The following is a 14,543-nucleotide window of genomic DNA, read 5'->3' as shown; positions in this document are numbered from 1 at the left end:
TTTCCTACCTGGAAAGCCAGTGCGGTGCAGTGGTTAGAGCAGGCTTCCTCAACCTCAGCCCTCCAGATGTTTTTGGCCTGCAACTCCCATGGTCCCTAGCTAGCAGGACCAGTGGTCAGGGATGATAGGAATTGTAGTCTCAAAACCACTGGAGGGCCGAGGTTGAGGAAGCCTGGGTTAGAGTGTCTGATTAGGACCTGGGGGACTAGAGTTCAAATCCCTGCTTAGCCATAAATGTCACTGGGTGGCCTGGGCAAGCCACCGCCTCTCAGCCTAACCTACCTCACAAGGTTGTTGTGGGGATTAAATGAAGAGAACTATGCATGCCACCTTGAGCTCCTTGGAGAAAAAGGAGGCATGTATATGTGACAAAAAACAAAAACAAATGAACAGATAATAAATAAATTCAAACATTGCTTAAATTTATATTCTGCCTTTTTATTGGCTTGATGAAGACAGCAGGCAAAACCCCAACTTTGCACAAATCAATGGCACCATTGGAGGATTTTTCTGCACAAGCAGCAAGGTTCCAATGGGGTGGGGTGGGGGTGGGGCGGGGTACTTTCTTTGGGGCAGCAATTTAAGAACAGAGAGTGTGGAGGGCGGGCGGAAGGAGAACTCTGATGTTGCCTGGGCCCTCCCCCCAAAGTTGGTCCCATCACTGCATGCTTATTAACCCCAAACAAGACCAAGGGCTCAAGACCTCCTCTGGTTCTGCTGTAGCGGCTGCCATCCGTCCCTGGAATGCCAAGTGACCGTAGTCTGTGGTCATTTGTGAGGCGAGTCCTCCCAGCTCCTCTGGATTAGTAACTGCCTTCGTCATCTGAAAGAATGTGAAGAAAGAAGAGGTGAACATGCCTCACTTGCACTACATTGTGAGAAACAGGATACTGCACTAGATTATCCTTTGGTCTGATCCAGCAGCTGGATCTTCTTAGGTTCCCAAAGGCTTCTGTTGGCCATCACTTAAGGTGCACCTCAATGCATTTTGCTGCCATCAACAGATCTTACCATTTCTTGGGCTGTCACTGCAATGGCTTTGGAGTATTTGACTACAGTGGTCTGATAGTCAACGTAAGTTCCATTGGGTTCTGGTGGTGTGCCCTCGTCCAGCTGCAATGGGGGTTGAAGAGGAAGAAGAAAGGTGATCAAAATGGCAGGAGATCTAGACCCTGTTCCCATAAGTGGAAAAGGTCTACTGTAACCAGAAAACCCACACTGACTGGTCTAAATTACGCAAAATAGGAATGGTATCATTAGTGCCTGGGACTGAGGGGTGGGAGTCTGCATGTGTCTCCCCTCTCCCCCCAAGTCCTTGAATCACAGATACCTCAATCTGTTATATGGCTACCAAGGAAGGCAATTATTGATATAATCAACAACAAGTTTTTGATAGCTGCAACCTCAATTTGAGTCTTCCTGGGTGCTTTGGGATAATCACATATTCCAGGGGCCTTGGGAAACAGCAATGAGACGGGATCCCGGGTGACTCGTACAGACCTTGCTCATGGCTTCAGCTATGGAGTCCACCATGTTGCCCACCATCCCTACTTCGCTGGCAGCTTCATTCAAGGTAACCATGATATCATCCACTGCTTCCTTCATCAGCTGGGCAGCTTCCGTGATGGCATCATGAGTGTGTGAAGCCTGAAATAAGTTGATGGAGAAAACAGGAAACATTGCATCTCCCTCTTTCTTTGACGCAACTGAAACACATCCCAGTGTCCCTTCTGTTGAAAAACACAACTTTTGTGTGATGGCCGGCATGGAGACTTTAAAAAAATATATCTATATATATCTATGTCACTTTCCTACCTGAAAAAAGGTTTTCCATGTGGGAACACAGAAAATAGGAGTTGACACCCACAGCTTTGTCTGCTCTGTCCACCTGCACAGCATACATTTGAAGTACAATACCATTTTAACCAGTCATGGCTTCCCCCAAAGAATTATGGGAGCTGCAGTCTGTTAAGGTGCCAAGAGTTGTTGGGAGGAGGCTCCTATTCCCCTCACTGAGATACAACACCCAGAGTTTCCTGAGAAGAGGGACTGACACTCATCAAACAACTCTCGGCAGCCTCAACAAGCTTCATCTTCCTGAATTCTTTGGGAGTAAGCCATGGCTGTTTAAAGTGGTATCATCATGCTTTAAATGTATGGTGTGAATGTGGCCTCTGTGCCCCTCAACATTTGCCTCCTGAGGAGGCCTGCTGAATAGTAGGGCTGGTGCTGAATGACTGAAGGGATGTGAGCCTTGGTGGGTTAAAGAGAAAGGAGCCTAGTTTTAAAAGTAAAAAGCAATTCTTTTTAAAAAGGTTCCATTCCCCTTCCAGTCTCCACTCCCCTGATTTGAGACTTTAAGACTAGACTTCCTACTGACACATTAAGGCAATTACAGTGTTTGCTTCGTGATCTCATTGTGGGAGACGATTGTCAGACAGGGGTGATTACTGAAGGAAGGATTTTATAATTACACACGTTTGTCTAAGGGCCATTAAAGAATATCTCCCAAGTCTCTCATCATCCATCACCATTCATGCTTGATTGCTCACAAGGACTGTATTTTTTAGACCCCCAGACATGCAAATCACCTCTCCTTCTCTGAAAGCATCTTCTGACAAAGTAAAAATATTTGAGGGAAACATGAATGGCTGGTCTACACAGGCAGGAGAATGAGGTGGTAAAAGTGATGACATCCCTGACTGCTCCCCTGAAAACAGAAAACTAGCTCAGTAAGAACAAGGGCTAGCCTGGAACCTGTCTCCCTGACATGCTAGCTTTCCATTTCTGGGAGTTTGTTATATAGGCTAGCTTTCAAAAATGGGATCCCCTCCTCCCTGCCATTATCATGGTCTGGAACGGCACAGTTCATTCTACCTCCTCAGGAAACTTCATGCTTAGATGCAAACTACAGAACTTATCCTTTAAGAAAAACAACAGTGCACTAAGCCACGATGCCAATGGGCCTGCAAGCTTCAGTGGTTTAATCAGTGTGATTAACAGGACAACATTTTCGTGTAGTTAAAATCTCCCCACCAATTAAAATCAACAGGAAGGGCCACAGCGCAGTAGCAGGGCCTTTGCAATGTTGAAGCTTCTGGTTCTCGTCACTGCAGAAGGTCCCAGATTCAGTTCCTGGCAAAGTCTCCAAATAAGATGCGAAGGAATAGACTCTTCTCTGCCAGACACTTTGGGAAGCTGTTGACTATCAGAGGGGACAATGCTGAGGTAGACGGACAAATGCTTCATAAAGGTGGTTTCCTATGTTGCCACTGGGAGAATTTTAAACACACTCTCCTTTTCCAGCATCAGCAGGGAGAGATGGCAGAGCTTTTGAGGGGAGCTGAACAGGAAGATGCTTATGGGGCGAGGAGTTCAAAATTAATTGACTGGAAAAGCTGAAACCAGTCTATTTTTACTCTCAGAGACATTTGTGTAGGAATTCAGAGGGCAGGATTAACTGTTATGCTGAACATGCCACAGCTTAACAGCCCAGGAAACTGGAAGCCCTCCTAGGCAATAATTATTGAGTGCCTTGCGGAAAGGAAAGGAGGGCAATCCTGAGCTGTCTGGTGGTTCCTTCTGAATCTTCCTCTGATGCTGGAATGTGGCGGCTTTCCCACTGATCCCAGGACATGGCCTCAGCCAAACAGGAACAGTCTAATGGCTTGAAATGTGGTGCAAGAGTCTTATCCATATTTCCTAGTTTAGGCAGAACTCTTCTCTGCTTGTACTCACAAGTTTCTCTTTCTTTAAACAAAGGTATGCAAGCTTAAAACCCTAAAAATCCACCATCCAAATCTGATAAAATGATGACTCTTTGGACTGGAGAGACCCAGGTTAAAATTCTGCTGCAAAGCTGACTGTTCACTTACTCAACTGGATTTGGGAAACTTGTATGACCATCAGTTGCTGTGATCCATCAAATCAGATCATCACCACCACACAATTTACTGGTGCCAAATTAGTCTACAGGAGTAGTCAATGTGCTTCCCTTCAAATATAATTAGACATGGAGCTGCCTTATACAGAGTCCATCCAGCTCAGCAATGGCTATAATCAGTGGCAGTGGTTCTCTAAAAGTCTTTCACAGACCTATTGGAGGTAGCAGGGATTCAACCTGGGACCATCTACATGTAAATATGTGCTCCATCACTGAGCTATGGACCTTCCCTTTCTATCATATGCTTGATCACTGGCCATCCTGGCTGGGCCTGATGGGAGTTGGAGTCCTACAACAATTGGAAGGTAACACATTTGCTATCCCTGAGAGAAAAAGGGAATACTTCTGTGGCTTGATGAACAGTGCAATAGGGAACATGCAGGACCCTCTCTTAGGACGTCACCTCTAAATATCAACATTCAATTAGTCATCCTGAGGGTGGCCTACCTTGGGGTTTCCTCCCCCTTCTTTGGCTGCATAGAGCATCTGGAGGGCAGATTCCGCCAGAGTCTTGGTCTGGTCCAATAAGGTCATTTGTTGCTGGTGGTTCATCAACTTGGATACCACACCGACAGCAGCAAGAACCAGCGGTTCAAAGTAGCTGGCTACCTGCGTCACCTAAGGGAGGAAAGGAAAGAAGGCAACGGAATTCATTCAATGTGGCTATGCAAAGACCTCATTTGTTTCATCATGCATTCATTTTTAAAAACCCCCACCATGCATCTGTTTACCATTTGTCATCCATTTAAATGTAATTCATCTTGTTTTCCACATTCATATATTTCATTTGCTTATTTAAGCATTTCTGTGCTGCCCAATGAGCTGTGTCCTCAGGGTGGTTAGAGTGCTGCTGTTTATGATTTGGGCAGCTGCCATTTTGTTTTCCCAGAAGGCCTCAGACATTATGTACTTCAAGAGCACCAACAAGCTGCACTAACAAGCACAAAACAACCCCTCCGCAGTGCCACAAATCCAACTTAATGGTGTAACATTGGAAAATGTCGATCACTTTTCCTACCTGGGCCGAGATTGATGCCAAAATCCAGCACCCCCTGAGCTCTGTGAGTGCAGCTTTCTCACAAGTGAAGTGCAGAGTGTTTGAGGACTGGGGCATTCGCAGGGAAACCAAAATGCTTGTTTACAAAGCTATTGTACTGCCAACTGTACTGTACGCTTATGAAACATGGATCACTTATAAGTGTCATCTCCAACTCCTTGAAAGATTCCATCAACGGTGTCTCTGGAAATTTTTACACATCACTTGAGAAGACAGGTGAACTAATGTCAGTGTACTGGAAGAAGCAAAGGTCACCAGTGTCGAAGCAATGCTTCTTCAACATCAACTTCATTGGACTGGTCATGTTGTGCGGATGCCTGATGATCGCCTTCCAAAGCAACTTCTCTATTCCCAACTTAAGGATGGAAAGTGAAATACCGATGGACAGCAAAAGAGATTTAAAGATGCTCTCAAGGCAAATCTAAAAAAACGTGGTATAAGCCAGTGTTTCCCAACCTTTTTTGGGCAAAAGCACACTTGTTTCATGAAAAAAATCTCGAGGCACACCACCATGCCAGATGGGGAAAGGTCACTTTTTACTTATGTAAAAAAAAAAAAAAAGTAACAGCATAGAAGGTAATGGTTAGGCTAGCATCCCTCTTCCAAATATGCTAGGTTTTTATTTGCAGGGACTGTTCTACATGGGAAAGCATTCAGCACTGTCATTCTCCCATCTGCCATCTGAATTGGTACTATTCTGGGTCAACTTACTCTGCTGCATGTGTAGATGAAAATGGCACCAAGTGTGGGGGAGGGGGTAGAACAGGTTTCAGATACAGGATATTAAGCATACACGTACTTCAGATTGAACTGGTTGCTTGCTTTGCAAGTTTTCATTTCCCAAATGACTGCCTTGGCAAGCGCAATACCTACCAGGCTCAACGCCGGTCTCGCGCTGCCGCTTCCCGCGCTCTCAAGGACCCGGGAGGAGGAAGGCGTGAAGGGAATCCTGAAGGCGCTAAAACCTCGCGCATGCGCAGGCCTTCCGCCTGCAACAGCCCAGTAGGCCGGCCAAAGCGAGCGGCGATGGGATGTGGGAGGGAGCTCGCTCGCCGCCCCGCGTGTGCCTATGTGGGGCACGTTACAGCCCCGTGACGTCAGCGCCACGCAGGCAGCCAGGCAGGCAGACGGCGAGAGCCCCGTGCTGGGCGGCCTCTCCTCGCCGCCGCCGCCCCGCCTCTCGCCGCCCGACTCGCCCGACTCCCTCCAGGCAACATCTCGCGGCACACCAGGCAACGTCTCGCGGCACACTAGTGTGCCGCGGAACACCGGTTGGGAAACACTGGTATAAGCACTGATAACTGGGAAACAGTAGTCTACTTGGAGTTAGATACCATCTGTGATACCATTAGATACCATTTAGATATATATAGATTTAGATATATACAGTGGTACCTCTGGTTATGTACGTAATTCGTTCTGGAGGTCCATTCTTAACCTGAAACTGTTCTTAACCTGAAGTACCACTTTAGCTAATGGGGCCTCCTGCTGCCACCGCGCCGCAATTTCTGTTCTCATCCCGAAGCAAAGTTCTTAACCCGAGGTACTATTTCTGGGTTAGCGGAGTCTGTAACCTGAAGCGTATGTAACCTGAAGCGTATGTAACCCGAGGTACCACTGTAGTTAGATTCCATTTTCATATACTGTAATTACATTTTTTCCACCTTTGGCTTTGGCACAGGATCATAAAATAATAAAAATACAGAAGCGAATGACCAAATAATGAATAGAATGAATTGCTCTAAAACACCTGGGCTAAACAAAGTAGTTTTCTGCAGTCAGAACTTCAAAATGGGTGCCTGGTTAATTGTGCCTCACAGGCCCTCTGCTGCCCTCAGTGGATCCCAAAGCTGCCTCCCCAAGTCCTCCTCAGTGGATCCCATATGGCTGCCTCCCCAAGTCAGCGTTCTTTTCACAAATCTGCCTCAGACCAACAACATCCCTTTTCCCCAGAGTGGCCATTTTGTGGCTTCCTACCTTGTGGCCCAGCTGAGCGGCTTCGCCTCGAGCGGCTGTAGCAATGGGGTCAATCAGATGGCCAATTTCCTGGACGACCGACGTCAGCTGCTCCTGCAAGGCCTGAGAAACAAGCAAAATGGACAGACAGAAATGCAATGACAATGCAGAGGTGCTTGGTGACATGGAAGACACACAGAGGCACTATTTTGAAAAGCACATTTTTTCTCTCTGTGGGGTGAGGGGGAACTGTATTGTTTTATACATAAATATTTATTGGTGTGGTGGGCTATCCTTCCCTGGTAGTTTTTAAACAAAGGTTGGACGGCCATCTGTCAGGGATTCTTTAGCTGTGATTCTTACATTGCAAGGGGTTGGACTAGATGACACTTGGAGCTCCCTACTAAACTTCAATTATCTGATGTATTAGCATGATTTTGATTTTGTGAAGTTGAATAAAAACAGGAAAAACGTGTTCATTTTGCCATTTCTGTCCCTCCTACGATCGGCTCCCATATGCCAGGACAAGTTCTTTGCCCACCCAGTCCAGCATTATCTTCCTTGGGGTTGAGGAACCTTTGGCCCTCTAGAAGCTGCTGAACCGAAGGAAAGTCTGTTGGATCAGGCCCAAAGTGGCCCATTGAGTTCAGCATCCTGTTTTCACAGGGGCCGACCAGATGCCCAGGGGAAAGCAGCAAGTAGGACCGCAGCACAAGCGTCACTCTCCCTTCCTGGGGTTTCCAGCAGCTGGTATCCAGAAACATTCATGCCTCCATCGGTGGAGGCAGAGCACAGTCATCACAGCCAGGAGCCACTGATAGCCTCCCCTTCCATGAATCTCTCCAGTCCTCTTTAAAGCCACCCCAGTTGCTGGCCATTATTGCCTCCTGAGGGAGGGAGTTCCATAGTTTAACTACCATATTTTTCGCTTTATAAGACACACCCAACCATAAGACACACCCAGTTTTTAGAGGAGGAAAACATGAAAGCAACGCAAAGCCTCTTGAGTGAAGAGGGAGGAGAGCTCCCGCTGCGCTCAAGAGGCTTTGCATGGCTATCCCTGAAGCCAGAAGAGCAAGAGGGATCACTGCACAGTGATCCCTCTTGCTCTTCTGGCTTCAGGGATAGCTGCACAGCCTGCATTCACTCCATAAGACTCACACACATTTCCCCTTATTTTTTAGGAGGGAAAAAGTGCGTCTTATAGAGCGAAAAATATGGTATGCGTTGCATTGGCCACACTTTCTGGGGTTGGCGGGAGCTGCAACATTTGGAGGGCCAAAGGCCACCCTCCGATCCACTCTGATGGTTAGCAGACTTCAAGGGGTCAGGCAGAGATGACTTCCCCTCCCCCCATGACCTGATGCAATCTGATCTTTTTTCAACTAAAGACCCCAAGTTTGAGCCTGGGACCTTCTGAATTACAGCAAATGCAGATGGTCAGATTTTTTGACACAAAGCTTAACTTCTCCCTGTAAAAACAAGAGAAGTTTGTGAAAACTTGTTATTTCCCCCCTCCAAGTAGGATTCTAGTTTCCTGCTTAAAAATGGAAGAGGGAATGAAGCTGAGCTGCTTATGGTTGTTTGAAGGTCCTTCTTTTCTCCCCTGGGCATTAAAAGAAAAAGTAAGCTTAAGAGCCTCACCCTGAAGAATTTCAACCTGTCATTTTGCAAACAACCTATGTCAGTTTACCACCTGTGTTGCTGGACCAGGTTCACTCACCTGGAAGAGAGTTAGCAAGAGGAATGCAATGCATCATGGGAAAATCTTCTAGTCAGTTTATAGCAGAAGATTTATTGGTGTGTTTCCTGTTCAGTTTCCCCTCACCCTGCACTGCCAACTACATTAATTTGATTCAGAGCACACACACTCTCTCTCTCTCCCTCGTACACACAGACACACTCCCGGCCGAGAAGGAGGCTCAGCTTTCCCTTCACTGGCAATGCACAGCTCTGCTTACCTCAACAGAAATGTCATCCCTCGTGGCCAAGTTCTGACTGACAGCTGCAAGTGAGGCCTGCTCAATGTCCCTGATGCATCTATTGATCCCATCTATGGAGTAGTCACACTCCCGCTGGCCCGGGGCTTTGTCTCTGGAGAATGTATGGCAGATTGTCATGTCAAGGGTGAAGGGGGGGTGTGTAACCATAATTAACAAGTGGGAACTGCAACAAAATATTAAAGAACAGAGGATTCCAGCCCCTCCCCTCCCCCTGTCCCTGGTTTTCCATCTCTCGCTCCCCCCCCCATCCTTGCCCCAGCCATCAGTCTGCATTCTGTGGCTACTGAGCATGCTCCATACGCATCCAATAACCCCCCCTCACAGATTATTTTGCGCTTCTTCAATCTTTAGGATATTCCCTAGCCAGCTGATACCTCTTTCCTGAACATGGATGGTACTATTTTGCCTAAACAGGGACGGCACTCACACCCCAAACACTGAAAATAAAGGGACTGATAACCATTCACTTTTACCCCCCTCTTCTACTAATGAGCACCCAGAGCACTGAATAGTGTAGATGAGAAAAATAATCATAAGATATGGTACAAAGAAGCAATTAAAACAAACAGCATAAAACATATATCTTACATTAACATTATCACACAGGAAAAGACCTGAAAGGGGAGCAGGGAGAGAAACATGCCTCAAAGAGGGGCCTGACTGAGAGAGTATTCTAGAGGTGGGGGAAGGTCTTGACCCCTGAAGGCAGCCTGTGGTTATTGCAAAACTGGAAGCTCGGGAGCTGAGCGCAATGCTCCAGGACTCTCTCTCTGACCCCAGACACACCTCCCACCATCCCTGATCCATGCACCTCTCAAGTGCTTTTGCCTGGCTGGGCTGCATACTTGGAACTGTGTTACTGCCTCTTGCTTGCCTGAACAGAGGGCTGTGCATGTGCACAAACCCCTGACTTTTGCAGTGTTTGAATGTAAAAAGGTCAAGGGACCCCTGACCATTAGGTCCAGTCGTGACCAACTCTGGGGTTGCGGTGCTCATCTCGCTTTATTGGCCGAGGGAGCCGGCGTACAGCTTCCGGGTCATGTGGCCAGCATGACTAAGCAGCTTCTGGCAAACCAGAGCAGCGCACGGAAACGCTGTTTACCTTCCCGCCAGAGCGGTACCTATTTATCTACTTGCACTTTGAGGTGCTTTCGAACTGCTAGGTTGGCAGGAGCAGGGACCGAGCAACGGGAGCTCACCCCGTCGCGGGGATTCGAACTGTCGGCCTTCTGATCGGCAAGTCCTAGGCTCTGTGGTTTAACCCACAGCGCCACCTGCGTCCCATTTGAATGTAGCCTACTGCATAAAAGACAAATGTCACCTCCACTGCTCCACCTGCTTTTGCCTCCACCTGCTTTTGCTGCCCACCGCTGATACGTTGCCTCTGGAACGTTGTCCAAGAGGGAAAGCAGTCCTTGGGCTGAGAAAGGCTCCCTCTACTTGTTTTTACATATTCCAGCTTGCTGAAATAATAAGCATGAGCAGGGCGTGTGTTCGTGCAGAATGGGGGAACGTGATATGGAGAAAGGGGCAGAGGTACCCACACTGCAAGTGCCTATAAAAACGAAAGGACTCACCTGATGGACGTGATGAGGCTCTTAATGGACTCGGACACGGTGTGTGAGTGCCCAGCGAGAATGGACCACGTGGGAGGGTCTTTGGGGTTGATTGCCAGTGACCGAGCAGTTTTGATTAAAGAGGACGAGCTCTCTAGCATAGTCCGGGCAGAAGTCAGGATTGGTTCCTGTGCCCGAGAACCCTGCAAAGAGGGAAGCAGCTGGCTTTTAGTTCCACAGCAACTCCCAGGTTGGGTTCAGGTGTAATAACCCCAGACTAAACCACCATGGTTTGTTGGATTAGAAATGGCATGTGAGCTCATTTGCTGCTCCTTCTCTTCCTACCTTTTCTAGCACGCCTCAATTCAATTCTTAAGGTTCCAAACCAAGAGACTATGGTTTGAGTAATCCCTGCAAACCTAGGATCAGATCATAGCTCGTTGACCTGTTTTGTCCAGACTTTGACAATGTAGGGGTCCAGGGATTTTGGACTCCCATCAGCCTCAGCATCCTACAATTGTGCTAGCTGAGGCTGATCCTCACCTGATCCAAATTGCACATGGAAGAACCCCTATAGTTTTACTTACAATAGTTTCACAGGAAAGAGGAGGGAGGGAGTTAAATAAAAACAATGTGAGGTTACCATGTAGCTGACATGGCAATTGCGACGTAGATCATGTAGGCAGCTTGCTTCTCTAAAGCATAGAAAAGGTGAGCTTAATTGTTGTAAACAAACTTCCAAAATGCTTTGTAATGTCCTCAAAGACCAGAAAACTGGAGATCAGTTTGCATTAAGTTAAAGACAGGCTCTGCATCATTATAAAGTTAATTTAATACAGCACTTCTCTTACCTCAGTACTGATCTGGGCCGGGATACTGACAAACTCAGGGTTTGATGCAAAGGCTGTTAGGTTTTCCACAGCTTCAATCAATGGAGCAGTTGCAATCCGGCACTTATTTCTGTTATCTTCTGAGAAGTCACCATCCAAGGCCTAGTGAAGAAAAATAAAAATGGGTTCAAGAAGCTATTGTATACACAAAACATATTGTGAGATGCTGCCAGGATCCCCTACCCACTAAGTGCTGTGGTGTGCTGGAGAGAGAGCATCAGATTTAGATGTGGGAAGCCTGGGCTTGAATCTTCCACTCATCTGTGAAGTTCACTGGATGACAGATCCCAGCCTAACTCCATCTCACAATACGTTAAAATAGGATAACCCAGATCTTCCCATTCAGTCAGCTTGACCTCAGGTTTCTGTATGATGCTTACAACGGCCTGTCAGGTTTGCAGCTCATCACCAGAATCATTCATGAGTTCTCTGTTTCCCCAGGAACATATCCTGCAGGTTTTTGGCTGGCTCCTGAATTCCGTGACACCCATGCAAAGCGGAGATGATGTCAGCTCCCCATAGAGGTGAGTCCTGCACCTTCATGAAACAGCTTTTGGTAAATGCCGAAGATACATCTCTTTACCCTGGCCCTTGACAGCTGAGATGTGTGTTTTAAGGACCCACACTATTCTTGTGAATGCAATAACAGTTTTTAATTCTGGATTTTAAATTGTTGTCACGAGCCCTAAAACCTGCTGGTGCAGGGAGGTGGGTAATAAATTTAATAATACAAATACAATTAACATACAGATGAGTGTGAGCAGGAATCTGTTGAGATCCAAGAGACTCTCTAGAAGTATGGCTGGCTCTTTACTTATCTTCACTTTTTAAAAGCCACACAAATAACTCATTATCATATTTTCAATCAGACAATAATTAGCTACTTTGCTACAAATTGCAGAAGGGATTGAGAAAGATATATTCTAATAACATTACACTTGAGGTGTATATTTTCAGGACTCACCTTATTTTTATAATTTTCAGTTTATGTTTTTGTAATTTTAAGTTTTTAATATTGTGTTATTAACAATGTTTTTAAGTTGCTGAAACCTGTCCTGGTACCTTGGGTTACGGGTGGGTAAATAATAATAATAATAATAATAATAATAATAATAATAATAATATGCTCTCTCAAATAAATGTTGGGAAATCCAAACTCTTGAACAGTTTCCTCCTTCCTCATTTTTGAAACCCCCACTTTCCCAAGACCAAGGTCTTCTTTCTCCTGTAATGAAGACAGGAGGAACCTCCAGACGAAACAACAGAATTAAAATGTAACTCCCTAATCACTAATACATTAGGTTAATTGCATTCTAGCAGTACAGCTGTTCTCAAGCATTCCAGGAACGAGGAGGCGGATAATGGCTCCCTAAGAGATTCAAAATGGAAGTTCCTGTGTAGGTTGCAAACTCCGTTTTCCCATAGAAGGAGAAACAACTTCTCGTAAATGACTTTTTTTTTTAAGGACCCAGAGATGAACAGTATTTAAGCCTTTGTTTGACTGAGGCTGTCTTAACAGTACAGCAGCAGGAGACTCTCATACCTTGATAGTTTTAACCAGGTTGGCAGTGCTGTTTGCCACTTCCTTTGCAGACTGGACAAAGTGCCTCTTTGCCACGGGGTTGGCTGTCTTGGACGAAGCAATGCGGCAGGCATTACACAGCGCAGAAGTGTGCTTTGCCACAATGGTAGCTGCTGATAAGACCTGGAAAACGAAACACACACACATGGCTGAAGGGGCAGAAATAGAACCACAGACAGGGCCAGCCCTACCATGAGGCAGAGTGAGGCAGCCAATTCAGGCGGCAGTTGTGGAGGGGTGGGGAGTGGATAGAGCTGCGTATGCCATGAGGCCTGCCCCTCAGGTGTACAGAGGAGGATGCTGCTCCACTGCCAGTGTCAAAATAGGATAAAACAGTTTGGTGAGTTTTTGCAGGCTCCATCTTTTCCCTTTGCCTCAGGCAGCCAAATGTCTTGGGCTGGCTCAGTGATGGAATGGCTGCTCTGCTAATTCTCCATCTGTGTTCTGAAGCACCAGTGGATTAGGAAGAAAGGAACTTGAGCTCTTTTGGACCTACGATGCAGCATAGAAAGTAGCACATTTTAAAGAGCCATTTGGTTATTTAAATGTTTGGCAAAATCCTTAGCAGCTGGTCCAGGTCTCATTGCTGATTAAAAGGGCGCTGAGAGATCTAGGGAGATACCAGCAAGCTTTTTTCCTCCTTGTAGTTCAGTCCTATCCATGTCTACTCAGATGTAAGTCCCATTCAGTTTAATGGGGCTCACTCCCAGGTAAGTTGGTAGAGAATTGCTGCTTTGATTACAGATCAAAGTAAGATAAAGAGAAGACACGAATGGCCACTGACATGTTGAGTTTTAAAAATGTTGGTTGTTCACATGCTTTATATATTTCTGTTAATGACTGAAGGAAATGCATCTTTATATTTACAAAAAAGAGGAAAATGCATTCATTCACCTGTAAAGTACAAACACAGCATTCCCAAACACAATTCAGTCCAAACACATTTTAAACCTCTTTACTGGTATTCACAAATCTTTATTCTTGCCTCCCCCCCAAAAAAATAATAATCAGTGAAATAGATACTTGGGAGAGGGGAAAAATTCCTCTAATAAATAAACTAGTGATTTTCTCCATAGGAAATAGTTGTTAATTTTTCTCTGTTGTGTAACAGAGTCAGGAGCAATTGCTTGCTTCCATACTTTAGCAGTAGCAATAGAAATTTTTGTGCTGCAAGCTTAGTAAGAAACAGACCATAGCTGAGAGGGCAGAGCTCATGCCTTGCATACAGAAGTTCCCAAGTTCACACCCAATTAAAATATGAAGTGCTCCCCTATTTTCAGGCCACGTGCAACCCAAGACTGCTATTTCTACAAAGGTGGGCCTCTTACAGGCTGCGAAGCACGAGCCAGCAAAATGCCTCTGGCAACCTTGATGAAAGTTACCTGGGATGGGCTGCTTCCTGGGTCCACCAAGTTCTGACATGCCATCTGGATAGCTTGATTGGCCCTGGCAAACTGGATAGGATCAACAAGCCCCTGCTGACCCGCCTGGCTGTTGGGATCCGAGATGCCAACCAGGTAAGCGGCCTAGGCAAAAACCAAAGGCATTGTGACTAC

At 46.2% G+C, this 14,543-nt stretch overlaps 1 protein-coding gene across 5 annotated transcripts in view; it reads right to left on the bottom strand.

The window, feature by feature from the left end:
- Positions 1-14,543, bottom strand: part of TLN2 (talin 2) — a 168,092-nt gene that overhangs the window by 28,239 nt on the left and 125,310 nt on the right. For all 5 annotated transcript variants that reach the window (XM_077918925.1, XM_077918928.1, XM_028706935.2 and 2 more), the window contains exons 34-43: positions 14,370-14,513; positions 12,949-13,110; positions 11,367-11,507; positions 10,537-10,718; positions 8,918-9,050; positions 6,978-7,079; positions 4,391-4,561; positions 1,501-1,647; positions 1,012-1,113; positions 704-823 (exon numbers count right to left, since the gene is read on the bottom strand). In XM_077918925.1, coding sequence (XP_077775051.1) covers positions 704-823; positions 1,012-1,113; positions 1,501-1,647; positions 4,391-4,561; positions 6,978-7,079; positions 8,918-9,050; positions 10,537-10,718; positions 11,367-11,507; positions 12,949-13,110; positions 14,370-14,513 — 1,404 coding nt within the window. The remainder of the gene's footprint in view (positions 1-703; positions 824-1,011; positions 1,114-1,500; positions 1,648-4,390; positions 4,562-6,977; positions 7,080-8,917; positions 9,051-10,536; positions 10,719-11,366; positions 11,508-12,948; positions 13,111-14,369; positions 14,514-14,543) is intronic.

This window comes from Podarcis muralis, chromosome 14, assembly GCF_964188315.1.
Source record: "Podarcis muralis chromosome 14, rPodMur119.hap1.1, whole genome shotgun sequence".
Classification (NCBI taxonomy): domain Eukaryota; kingdom Metazoa; phylum Chordata; class Lepidosauria; order Squamata; family Lacertidae; genus Podarcis; species Podarcis muralis.
This window is presented reverse-complemented; position numbering and strand designations above follow the sequence as displayed.